The 14,181-nt window shown below is 36.2% G+C and overlaps 1 protein-coding gene across 1 annotated transcript in view; it reads left to right on the top strand.

Annotated features, from left to right (window-relative positions):
• F5 (coagulation factor V) overlaps positions 1-14,181 on the top strand; it is an 87,018-nt gene that overhangs the window by 61,029 nt on the left and 11,808 nt on the right. The window contains 6 exon segments of the mRNA XM_044674876.1: positions 1,629-1,808; positions 4,132-4,248; positions 5,988-6,059; positions 9,199-9,302; positions 10,471-10,626; positions 12,435-12,572. Coding sequence (XP_044530811.1) covers positions 1,629-1,808; positions 4,132-4,248; positions 5,988-6,059; positions 9,199-9,302; positions 10,471-10,626; positions 12,435-12,572 — 767 coding nt within the window.

Genomic DNA, 14,181 nt, shown 5'->3' with positions numbered 1-14,181 from the left:
AAAGAAAGAAAGAAAGAAAGAAAGAAAGAAAGAAAGAAAGAAAGATACAGAGATAGGGAGACAGAGAGAGAGAGATTCTGGGAAGAATAACAGAATAACATTTGCTAACTCTTAAATCCATTTAGAAATTTGATCTTCCCACTGGCAAGATAATTGAGCACATATGGGAAAGTACACAAATAGGCAAAAAGTTAGGAGGGCAAAGCAATGAAGATGACTAAAGGGATGGAAAAATCTAGATCTATGAGCACAGCTACTCATTGAATTTGGCCAATTGGGACAATCACCACAGGGTCCCATGGTATGAGAGCCTTTTGTTACTGGCAGCTAGATAATGAATGACTAAAGGAGGTGGAGATGAGTAATCTTTTCCATCAGTTGGTGGAAATATCTTCCTGGGCCCTTCAATTCAATTCAATAATCATTTATTGACAATATGGACCAAGCATTATACTAGGTGCTAAGTATACAAAGACAAAAATAAGAAACCTCCCCCTTCCAGGATCTTACATTCTCCTGGGCAATAGGGATGACATGTTCACAGAGAAGTCAATAAAAATGTACATGCAGTCAATACAAAATAATTTGAGGGGTTGGAGAGAGTACTCACAACTGGATGAGGAAAGGATTCTGGTAGAAGGTAGAATTTGAACTGAGCTATGACAAGAACTAGAGATTCCATCAGGTTAAGATGAGGAAGGAAAGTTGTGCATTCAAAACACACAGAGGATAACCTGTATAAAGGAAGAAGATGAAATGTCATGTACAAGAAACAACCTGTTGGACAGTTTGGTTAGAACATAGAACATATGATAGGAAATAATATAAAACTGATTGTGGAAAAAATAGACTGGAGCCAGAATATGAAGGATCCTGTTGCTGCACCTCCAATTTTCTATACTTGTGAAATTTAAGGTTTGCAGAACACTTTAAATGTGTTATTTCATTTGACAATTAAGTTAGTAATAATCTATCTGCATAGAATTCACAAACATTGTTCTATAACTTAACAAAATTTAGCATCTTGCATCTTAACTATTTCCATTTTGCTATGTACATTCAGATAGAGAAGTGATAGACTTCTCTGTTATTTACAGATTAATGCATATTTTTGGACATGGAAATTCAATTATATTATTATTTTTTATTTTTTAAAATATCTTTCCATGGTTACATGATTCATGTTCTTTCTTTCCCCCCAAAGCCCCTCTTCCCATAGCCAACACGCAATTCCACTGGGTTTTACAATGATATTATTTTTATCATATTTTACAAAAAATATATACTTTTAATTTCTTGGGCAAGGCTAATGTGGAAATTGGCTATTCATATTTATAACTGATTTTGTTTTTCTTATTTCAATAGTTGGGAGAAGGGGAAAGGGAGAGTAAGAATTCTAGCCCCCAAATAAAATAAAGTTGAATTTAAAAAAAAATCTGTTTATACCTTATCCTCTTATTAAATATAAGATAAAGAAGGGCAGGGGCTGTGTAGAAAATAAAATTTGTATCTCTCCCAGAAGTTAGTATGATGCTTGTACACAAAATAGGCATTTAATAAATGCTTATGAATGAAATTAAATCACTTTGGATTGTTTTAAAATTGGTTGTAACCCTCTATCCTTTTAGCCATCAATGGTCAAATCTACAATTTGCCTGGCCTAAGGATGTATGAAAAAGAGAATGTGAGATGGCACTTGCTGAACATGGGCGGTTCCAGGGACATCCATGTGGTTCATTTTCATGGTCAGACCTTGCTGAAAAATGGAACCCAACAGCATCGTTCAGGGGTCTGCCCTCTGATTCCTGGTAAATGATAAATAACTGATATTGATGTAATCTTTTCTTTTAGGCAAACCATTATACATTCATCATTTCATTTAATCTTCACAACAACCTTTGAAGTAAATAGCATAAGTGTTATTAATCTCATTTTATTTACATATGGCACACACATACACACAGAATCAAAGGATTATACAGATCAGATGACTTATGCATAGTCACACAGGTAGTAATGTGAGAGAAAGTATTTGAATCCCAAACTCTTGTCATACTTTCTACTATACCAGTGATTCACAAAGTGGGTGACACCACCCCCTGGTGGATGCTGCAGCAGTCCAGGGAGGTGGTAATGGCCACAGGTGCATTTAGGGTGGTGAATAGGGTAAGGGGGCGGTGATAATATGTGACAGGGGGTGTTAAGTAATATTTTCTCTGGAAAGGGGGAAGTAGGCCAAAAATTTTTGGGAACCACTGTACTATAACATGCTGCCTCTTGTCAGTGGAAAGAAAATCTTTGCAAAGTCATAAAAAAATCTTTCTTGGTTTCTGTAATTCTCCCCAATCACCTAAATATCAGGGTTTGTGCCAGCAGAACCCAGATTTGCAGAATCTTGAACTAGAAAGGGACTACTAGTTCACTTAGAACCATTTATTAGGACCCAACAATAAAAGATGGCAGCTGGTAAAAAAGAAAGATAATATGTCCAAATGCTGGCATCTACATTGCATCTGGAAGTTTACAGAGTACCTTCTATGCCTCACCTTATTTGAGGATAACAACTCTGGTACATATCATGGAGCAGATATTATTTTCCCCATTTTGCAGATGAGGAAAATGGTTTGAAACTGATGAAGAGACATTTGCCCAGGGTGACAAAGCCTACAAATAGACTAGATAGGATCCAAGCTAGGGATTTATGACTCTAAATTCAGAGTACTATCTACTCTGCCATTCAGATGATATGGTGGTATATAAGTTGATATGTATGTCTACATAGGAGGGGCTATACAGAGCCCCTCCCTTATAGAAGTTTATAATCTTAAGTTATTTGTATCTTTTTACCTTATTAAAATGCTGCTTGATTGACAAATAGTCTTCCACAGCATGACGTGGGTGTGATCTAGGTTTATGGGTAGGCTGTGATGTTTTAATTGTTGCTAGATTTGCTTTATATTGAATAACTATAGTATTTTAGTTATTCCTGCTTTTGCCTTATTGTCAAGTAAATGTTTTGTGCTGTATAGCTTTTGGCATCAGACTGGGGACTCAGAACTATAGTGGTGAGGAGTGTGAAGTTTGTACCCCACTCTTAACAGGATTACCCCTAGGATCCTGATAGACTATTGAATCATAACTGAACCATTGTCGTTCTTCCCTTGGAACACTAATGAGCGTGAAGGTAGGTTGGAATAACTGGGCCATTCCAGAGAAAGAAATTGTATATGGCAGAGTGAGGGAGTCCTATGCAACAAAGGCTACATTAGGAAATCTGAAAATCTTTTACTTGGACTTAAAATGAAAGACTCGGATTGCACCTCCATCCTAATAACTTAAACAAAATATATTTCTCCTGGAAAAGAGATGTCTAAAGACAGTCATAATTGGTTTCATGAGTTGTTATGAAGAAGAATAAAGCAACTAGTAGAAAGCCATCAAGAACAGATTATAAGCAACTGAATTTTGTGATGGGAATGATTTTAAAAAGATTTTTTGAGTATGAGGTTTGAGAAATAACAGAATAAGTAAACATGGAAAGTTATGGAACATACTCCCATGAGATTTTCCAGGCCCAGGTATAGACTTGCCTAAAAATGTAAAATTTAGGAAATTTTGAAGTCATAGGGGGCAGCTAGGGAGCAGTTCCTTTTTTTGATGATGAAGTTGGAGGGCAAAGATGAAATAGGAGGACAGTGTTTATTTGAAACCTTTATTCACCTAAAATCCCTTTGTCTAGGAACATAGAATGCATTAGAGATTACTTATTTTGCTCATAAAGTAGTCATTTTTGTTATGTACAGAGGAATTTCAGGGAAAAATAAGTGAAAACATTTGATGTATTTTTCCATTTTTATTTCATTGATGAAAGTATACCTAAAAGAAGTTCTGCAGGAAAAAAAAACAAAGATTCCACTTCCAGTTTTTCCACTATTCTTGTAGGCCTTCACTTCTCAAGGGCAGAGAGAATCTTAAACTCCTCTGATAACTCTTAGCCAACATAGTATTCAGTCAGTCAGCATACATTTATTAAGAATTTATTATGTGCCAGTCCTCATGCTAAGAACTAGGAAGATGAAGAAAAGCAAAAATATTTTTGAATGTTTAACTTTTTCCTTCTCTCCATTCTAGGTTCATTTAAAACTCTTGAAATGAAAGCGTCAAGACCTGGTATATGGCTCTTAGACACTGAGGTGGGAGAAAATCAAAAAGAAGGAATGCAAACACCATTCCTTATAATAGATAAAGGTACTGTGTGTGTATATAGCATGATCTATTCAGTATCATTTTCAGAACTCTGGAGCTATGAGAAAAGACAAATTCTGGGAATCAGCAGTATATTACCATGAAGTGGTTTGCATACTCATGGACCAGAACACTTCGAAACAGTCACCCAGTATTTCCTACAGGAGACTAATCATTACATGATGGCTCAACTGATTGGAACATGATGCCACTGACACCAAGAATGTGGATCCAGTCCATGTGTGGACCATTTAGCTTTATTCTCCTTCACAGGCAAAGAACATATACCAGAGAGGTCATCTGTTTCATAAATTATAAGCATTGGTCCCATGGGAGCCAGGAAAAAGAGCATAAACCCATCTTCACTACCCCAAACCAAATGTCCTCTTAGTTATTGGTGATTAGATTATCTCTCATGCAACAAAATGATAAACATAATTCCAAGCTACCTAAATACTTTGGATTAAAAGAAAATCACTGTCAAGGCAGCGATGGTACAGGGGTGATCTGACTTTCAGAAATTCCCAGGGATTCTCAAAAAGTCTGGTGAGGAAGCTTCAGGAGCCCAACAGTTACTGTAATGATCCAGGCTATGAATTGACCATGATAGTTTCAACAGTGCCACTGCAATACCGGCCAGCAAGATGTCCTTCAGAAACAGTGTCCGGCTCTTCTTTCCATTCTCTGAGTTTTGGTAGCCTCATCACCTTCATGGTAACTGTAAGAGAGTGAACTTGTTAAGTGAAAAAGATCCAAGCAGATTGAAACTAAGTCAAAAAATTTACCCATTTCTTTTCCCATTACCCATACCCAAAGGCCTTTCAAGTGCCCTGTATTTGAACCCTGATGCTATATCATTTCTACTGACTAGATATACTTCTCAAAAGGAATAATCTCACTTTACCTGGCATGCTCTACTGTATTTAAGATAATGCTATTGTCAGTCAATCAACAAGTTTCTATTTATTAAGTGCTTATGAGTTAGGTGGTGCAATGGATAGGGCACTGGGCTTAGAATTAGGAAAACTCATCTTCATGAGTTCAAATCTGGCCTCAGATACTTATTAGCTATGTGAACTTGAGCTAGCCTCTTAACTCTATTTGCTTCAGTTTCTCATCTATAAAATGAGCCAGAGAAGGAAATGACAAACCACTCTGGTAATTTTGCCAAGAAAACCCGCAATGGAGTCACAAAGGGCTGGATGTGACTGAAATGATTCAACAACAACAATACAAGTAGTAAATACTGTGTTAAGTGCTGAGGATTCAAAGAAAGACAAAAAATAGTCCCTACTCTCATGAAGCTTACTTTCTAATGTGAAAAACAAGAAGTTAATAACTAGAACTTACCATGATCTATATAGAAATAAGATGGAAGGTAATCTAAAAGAGAAATCATCAGCTGCTAGGGAATTGAGAAAGGATCCCTTTCAAAGGTAGGATTCAAGCTGAGTCTTAAAGCAAGCCAGGAAAACTAAACAGAGGTGAATGGGTAGAGCATTCCAAGCATGGAAGAAAAGACAGAACAAAGGCAAAGAGTTTGGAGACATGGAGGGTTATGTCATAAGTAAGTCAGGGTAGCTAGTTTAGAGATTGGGGGAAAGAGTAAAGGCTAGAAAGAGTCAGGTTATAAAGAACTCTAACTGCCAGAAGACTTAAATTTGGAAGCTGAGGCAGGGGGTAGCATTTATTTTCAAAAACTTCAGTAATCACCACATTGACATTTTTTCTCTTCTCCATAGAATGCAAGATGCCCATGGGCTTAAGCACTGGCATTATAGCCGATTCACAGATAAGTGCATCTGAGCATCTGGGTAAGTGTAAACATCTACCTCAGCAATATGTTTTTTTTTTCCCTTGGAAAGTTGAATCCAGATTGTGAAAGTGTCTCTGTGAAATCCACCCCAGGTCACAGAAGACTTTGCTTGGTGGTGGTGGGAGACAAGAATAGTCCTAGGGCTCTGGAGCTCTGTTTATGTGAAGCAAAAGCTATATTTATTATAATAATAACAGCTCACGTTTACATAGTACTTCAAATTTTACAGTTTTCCCTAACACAGCCATGTGAGATAACAATAACCATTATGTTCCTATTGCTTTTTATGAATTACAAAGCACATTTTTATAGCAACTCTGTTAAATATCCCCCTTTTACCAAAAAAAGAAACAGATGGTCAGAGGTTACGTGATGGGCCCATGGTCAAATGGCTAGTGTCAGAGCTAAGATCCAAACTCAAGTCTGAATCTACTTACATTCTGCCATGCTGTCTCTTGGAATAACCTCTGGTAATCTTAATTCATACGAATCATATGGAAGGAGCATTGCATAATAGGAAGTAACAAGCCTTGGAATCAGATGATATGAATTAAAATCCTTGGTTTGGAAACTGGACCAGTTTCAGACAGTACTTGTGTGATTTTGGCCTCTCCACTTGCCTAAGACACTGACTTTCTTTGTCAAAGGGAGGGATTGGAATAGGTGATCCATAAGATTCTTTTGAGCTGTAAATCCTGTAAAGAATAGAGAAGGAAATATTTGCTCTGTTCCAACAAATGACCTTGATTTTTGTTTAAAATATGGCCCATCCTTAGGGGAAAGTAGATTCAAATGACAGGAAAGTTAGGGTCAGGAACCTAGTGGATTCTTCTCTACACTTGAAATAGTTCTCTGGGTGGGGGGAAGAGTAAAATGTACTGATAGAATATTAATATTCAATATTCTTGATATTTTATTATAACGATGACTTTAAGAGCTGCTACTCTAGCCCCAGTAATCAAATTTCTTAGATTCCAAGTGTAAAAGAAAAAAATTTGGCCTTATTGCCTTATTAGGAATTATGAGTTCAAATAAGCAAATGATCTGCTTTCTTGGGCATGAACTTTCTTTTTAGTAGCAGCTTCCTAGTGCTTATAGGATGGTTCTCTGTATCTCCCTGTGGGGAAAGTCTACCCTCTCCTCCCTACTAAGAGTGTTTTCTGTGTCTGGGTGACATTTTTGATGCCTGCCTCAAGGAACAAAAATTCCTTCTCATGGCTCTGATGACAGGGACATTCAAGGAATTTCCTTTTTCCTCCTTCACATGCCACCAATAGATATAAACAGAATGATTGGACTAAGTCCCCAGTGAACATATTTAACATAATCAGACAAGACCATTTGGTCTTATCCCTGTATCTCTTCCAACTCCCTCCCCTCAGACATTGATATCCTTTAAAAAAAAATCTTTTTCTTTGGAAGGGGATACACACACACACACACACACACACACACACACACTGCATACACATATACCCATGATAGAAATTCTAAATTACCCAAATATTAAAGCTACATTGACTTTCCACCTTACTACATTCAAATGGTCCAAGTCTGCCTTTATTAGTTCCCAATCAACTTGGAAGATTTTTGTAAAAGTTCGACAATTAAAGTCAGGGAGTGGAAGTTGGTGTAGACATTTCCCAATAGGAACTCAAATGTCTAGCAGAATAATAAGGCTGAGGTGCTGAGGGATGGGAGGATATAGGAAGTAGGGAGGTCAAAAGGAGTGGGTGAATCATTTGAGTGTTAAGAGACTGACTAGATGGACTTCATGTTCCCTATCACCATGATAATTTTTATAATCAGGTTCTTGTTTGTTTGTTTTGCTCATTTTCACAACCTATTTCTTGAACCTTAACTTTAAGTTGGGTTCTGCTCCTGGGGTAGAGTGGGTACTGTCTCAAGCTTTAGATTTTTCGTGGTGCTATTTTCAGAACAAACTATGGGAAACTTTTAAGTTTTCAGTTCTTCTAAGGTACATGATCTGAGGAAAAGTAGTCTCTCCTTGCACATGCTCTGATTTACTAGTAGCCACAAGCACTATATTCCATCTTGGAACAGTGACCAGGGTCTCTGTTCCCCTGTGGGCTCATACTCTATTGTGCTAGTGGTCCTCGTACTGGGACTGAGATCTGGGTCTGCAACACAGGTCCTTATATAGGCAATACAAGAGTCTTGCACCCAGTGCTAGGAAAGTATCTCTGAATTCTTCTGACTACTTGTCTGGCCCCTTTACTTTCTGGGGGCTGAGAGCTCCAAAAGTCACTGCTCATTCAATTACCTCCAAGGTCCAGGCTAGCTTGACAGAACAGAGCCTGCTGCTGGCTTGCTGAGGTAGTGCCTGCCCTGGGCTGGACTCCACTCTCACCTCAGTGGAACAGATCTTTCCTGACAAATTTCTAAGTTGTCTTGGGTTAGAAAATTGTTTCACCTCATCATTTTGTTAATTGTGCTACTCCAGAACTCATTTTGAGATGTTATTTTTAAGTTTTTTGGAGAGGAATTGAGGAGAATTCAGGAAAGTTCCTGCCTTTACTCTACATCTTGGCTTTTCTGATTTATGGATGGACTTGAGATTAGAAGTTTCAGTCTTTCAATCGTTCGGTCAGTTCATCTGTCAACAAGCATTTATTAAGCACCTACTATGTGCCAGGCACTGTGCTGGATGCTGAAGATACAAGGACAAAAAACAAAGTAATCCCTGCCTGCAACAATCCCTGCCAGTTTACAGTCTGATGGAGGAGTCAACAAGTACATATACAAATATATAAAGTAAATAAATACAAACATACACAAAGTAGTTAAGTACAAGGTAGTTTAGGAGGAAGGGTATAAATCTAAGGTAATTTAGGAGGAAGGTCAGAAAACTCATTATGCAGAAGATGATGCTCAAGTTAGTTTTGCCTTTCTTGGTAATCCCAGAGCTTAGTACAATGTTTGTCTCATAGTAAGTATTTAATAAATGCTAGCCACAGATGTCTAGTTGCCTCTTAAACTCTATACACAGCTATATAGTCTCTTTGTAACATAAAACTAGGAGGGAAAAGTGATTTTCCACTCAAACTGAGAATTGTTGGATTCTTAATTTTTTTCCAAATCCAAATTCCTTGTTTTCTTCTTTCCTTGAAATTTAGGTTATTGGCACCCTAAATTAGCAAGGTTAAATAATGGTGGATCTTACAATGCTTGGAGTACAGAAAAACGAGGAAACTCTCTTTCAACTGAACCCTGGATCCAGGTGTGCCTTCCTTAGTACCCTGATAATGTCTGTTATATGTAACTACCTATACCCCCTTACATTTGAACTGTATCTCTTCATTCTGTTAATATTCATTAATATTTTGAGTAGAGATCAAATATCTAGCTCAAAATAAATTTGGGCTAGGTGAATCAACCAGATGATCAGTCAAGAAATCTTTCTTGGGCACCTACTATTTATCTTAGCAATGTAATAGGCTGTGTGATACAGCGGAAAAAGGGCTGGAACTGGAGTCTAGAATACCTGGATTCAAATTCTACCTTTGATACTTGTAAGTTATAAGATTCTGAGCAAATCATTTAATCCCTCTAATCTCAGACAACCCTATAAGTCTATAATAGCAATAGCTAACAATTATATGGCTTTTTATAATATGCAAATTACTTCACCTACATTGCATCATTTGATACTACTTCTATCACTTACTGCCTGTGTAATCTTGGGCAAGTCACTGAGGTCCCTCCCACCTGTAAATCTATGATTCTGTGGTCCCTGTAAGGGTAGCGAGGTGACACAATGAATAGAGTGCAAGACCTGAGTCATCTTCCCAAGTTCAAATATGGCCTCAGACACTTGCTCCATAGCAAGTCATTTAACCCTGTTGGGTTATAGATTAAGTTTCTTTACCTGGAAAATGAATTCAAGAAGAAAATGGCAAACCATTCCAATATCTTTGCCAAGAAAACCCAAATAGGGTCTTGAAGAGACAGACAACTGAAATAACTCAGCAACAACAAATGGTCCCTATGAAACAGATTCTATAATTACCTCTGTTTTGTAAATGAAGAAACTGAGACTTGAAGGTTAAATGGCTTGTCTCAGAGTTAAGTTAATGTCCAAGATGGGATTCAAACTCAATTCTTTCTGACTCCAAACAGAATACTTTCTCACGGTTGCAACCTGCTTCTTTCTACATGTTTGAATCTGATATGCTAGATAATATAAAGGGTCTACAATGAAAGCATCTGACAAGGTTTCTGCCTACAAAGGGTTTATAATATAATTTGATGAAAGATATCTCTGAAGAAAATTGAGGCTTGTGTGTAACAGTCAGCTGTATTTTTAGAGTAAGCTGTATAATTATAAAGTAAGCTTTAACTACTTTGCAGACAAGGATGATTATCTAATGCATCTGCTTCTGTTAAAGGTGGATTTTCAACGAGAAGTTGTACTTACCGGGATTCAGACCCAAGGGGCCAAACAGTACCTGACCTCCTACTATATCACCCAATTCCGCATTGCATATAGCTCTAACGGAAGAATGTGGAAATACTTCAAAGGGAATAGCACCTCAAAACAGGAGGTAGATATTTCTGGGAAATAGTCTTCTCAAGGTGTTTGAAATGATCCCATTTCTAAAGTATTTACTTAGTGGTAGGTGGAAATGGATGACCTACTAAAAACAAGACTGATGCCAGGGGACTCCCAATGTAGAAAACTTGACAAAGTGACATAGGGACAGAACCTGTGATTCCAATGGTTTCCTCAGGTGAGGAAAATACCCTATATCAGTCAAGATCAACACATTCTCTTGAACTTAAAATCTTAAGAAAGCTGCTTGGAGTTCTGAAAAGTCAAAATTATACCCTCAGTGTATATAAGAAGAAAGATGTAAATCAGTTCTCTGCTACTATACAGTGTTGCGTCTCTGGACATTAATAGGACCCCAAAATGACCAAGTGTTCTCCCCATGACAGATATTGCACAAAAAAACAAGCTAAGCCAAACAGAGCCATGTTCTCAGACCTCAAAGAGTTTATATTCATTCTTCTTACTGAGTTAATTTTCATGCTTAAAAATGTTCATTCTATGACTTAAATGCCATAGGATGTGGGTAAAGAATTATAATACTCTAGAAAACAAGTAATATTGATCTCTATTAATTAGCTTTTGAGAGGAGGTAGGACTAGAATGGAAATCAATTTTAAATAACAAACCAAATGACAGACTGTACAAGTATTCTTCAACGTTTAAATGCCCTTGACTTGCCTTTCTATAATATTTCATGAAAAGAAAAAGGAGGCATGGCATTTTCTGCAGTAGGCCTCCCTCACAAAATGAACCCCAATACAGGCTTAAACTCATTCGATTTTCAAATACAAAGAAGTTTATAGTCATTCTAATACCAACAAATCTGGAAGACCTCTTTTTTTACTTCAGTTTTAAGGTTAAACAAAAATTAAACATCAAATAAAGAACTTTCAACCAACCAGATCTTTCAATTCCAGAGCCAATCATTTGGCAAGAATTTAATATGGTCCTACTGTGTATCAAATGCCAAGATACAAAGCCAGAAAATGAAATAATCCCTGTTCTCAAGAAGCTTAAATTCTATTATGAGAGACATTGTGAACATATATAGAATAAATACAAGTTAAATACAAAACAGTTAGGGAGAGAGGGAATTAAGCAATTGGGGGAAACAGGCAAGTTATCCTATGGTTGGAAGTATTTTTCAGAATTTTGAAGTAACCTAAGTCAGTTTCATGGTTTCCATAAAACTAGGTAACTATAAAAATTCTTCCTTGCCTTCTATCCAACTCCTTCACAGTCATTCTTCAGGCAAAAATAAACTATTCAAAAGAATTGGCAGTTTTTTCACTGGAATAACTAAGTCAGGTCTTCAAGATCACAAAATTCTGGAAGAAATGGGCTAATATTCCATCTTTAGGGAAGTATCACAGTGCATGTCAGAAACTGATTGCGTTTCAACAGTGTTTACATACCTAATCCATATCTGGCACTATGCTACTTAGTAGGGCCACAAAGGTAGAAATGAAACTCTTCTTGCCCTCAGCAAGGCATCCTACTAAGGGGGCATACAACCTAGACATAGATGGAGATAAGCAAAGAATGTACAAAATGATATGAAGTAGTGTCAAGAGGAAGAGGTAGCTGTAACTGGGGGCTCATTAAAATCCTATTAGAAGAAATCATACCTGAGCCATGCCTTAATGTTTCTTCTTTCATTGACCTGTTAGGTAGTCTGATGAAGTCTATCCTTCCTCAAAATAATGTTTTTAAATGCATTAATTTTAAATACATTAAATAAAATATGTAGAATTACAAGGAAATAATTTTTGATGCTCTGTCCCTGATTTTTCTTTCTAGTACTTTGAGGGTAATTCAGATGCTTCTTCCATCAAAGAAAATCTCTTTGACCCACCCATTGTAGCTAAATATATTAGGATCAACCCAATTCATTCCTACAACAGACCTACTCTTCGACTGGAATTGCAGGGCTGCGAGGTCCAAGGTAAGGAATGAAGACTTACTGGTTCTTCCTCCACTAGTCATAGGAACAGGTTTGGCAGAGCAGATTACTGATGGATCATTTTCAGTTACTTAAAATAATTGGGTCCATTTTTGCTATGTCTGATAGTTTGCAAGACAAAAAGGAAGAGGAGAGAATGGGAGACAAGAAGGAGTAATAAGAACAAACTTTAAGATGCTTTAAAGATTACAAAGACTTATCTCATATTTTATTTGCAATATAGTATTATAATAAATATGTTAAATATATGATAAAACATGGTAGCACGTTAAATATATGTTGTATTATGTGTATGTATTGTATCATATGCATATTATTGTATTAAATATATTAAATGTATAATAACATATACTGCATTAAATATGTAATAAAGTACAGTTATATCAAATCTATACTAAATTATGCTATTATATAAATAGTTGTTATATAATAAAACATCATAATATTAAATTCCTATTTATTAATATTAAAGAACATGTATATTATGTCTATAATATATAAACACATGTTTATATATTATCTACTTATATAATACATAGTATATTGATATACAATAATTTATTGATATAATTATAGAATTATATAATATGATATATAAAAATATGTAGTATAATAAATATATAATAAAACAAAATGTTCATTTTATTTTGAGAAACATTGGGCTCATTTGAGCCCTACAACAACTCTACAAGCTACGTAGATCTCTCAGCTATTGTTAATCCCAATTTACATGTTAAGAAACTAAGACAGATAAATTAGGTAACTTTTCTATGGTTACACACTTAGTAAACTTCAGGGATGGTACATTAACACTTTTCTTTGAATCTGCATCAAGCAATCTATTGTGCTGTTGTTGTTCAGTCATTTGTCAATTGTATTTGACTCTTCAAGAGCTTATTTGGGGTTTTTATGACAAAGACACTACCATCACCCTCTCCAATTCATTTTATAGATGAGGAAACTGAGGTAAACAAGGTCAACTTACCCAGGGTCACACAACTAATATGTTTCTGAAGCCAGATTTAAATTCACAAAGATGTCTTCTTGACTCTAGGCCCAGATTCTATCCACTTTGCCACCTAGCTGCCTAAAACACTCTATCCACTATCCCAAATAAAAATCTTGAGGTAATTTAGCTTCAGTTTGAGGAGTATTGGTTTTCCCTTAAGTTATCGCCATGCCCTGAAATGGTAGACTTCAGATGAGGTTTGTAAGAATGCCATCTGCACTAGGATCTTGGTCTCTCCTTTTGGTCTGCCAGCCATAGCATCACCTGCCATCACTCTGTCAACACATCTTTGTCCCAAAGGGAGCATTCCTGAAACTGCCCATTTCTGATAGGAACAACATTTGGTTATGCTGACTTCTCTATGATCAATTTCATTTTTTAATATGATCATGATGGTTGTTTTCCTAGAGTTTAACCATTCTTCAATCACCTGTATAACTCCAAGTTAATCATAATGAATGATTCCTTTCATAAATTGCTATATTTTGTTCAAAAAGGATTTTATTTTAATTTTTTATTTGATATTCATTAGATATTAATCAATTGTTCATTTCTTTATCTTTTCCTAATATAAG

This window comes from Gracilinanus agilis, chromosome 4 (genome assembly GCF_016433145.1).
Source record: "Gracilinanus agilis isolate LMUSP501 chromosome 4, AgileGrace, whole genome shotgun sequence".
In the NCBI taxonomy this organism is placed as follows: Eukaryota; Metazoa; Chordata; class Mammalia; order Didelphimorphia; family Didelphidae; genus Gracilinanus; species Gracilinanus agilis.
Note: the sequence above shows the minus strand (reverse complement) of the source record. Positions and strands in the feature narration are given on the sequence as shown.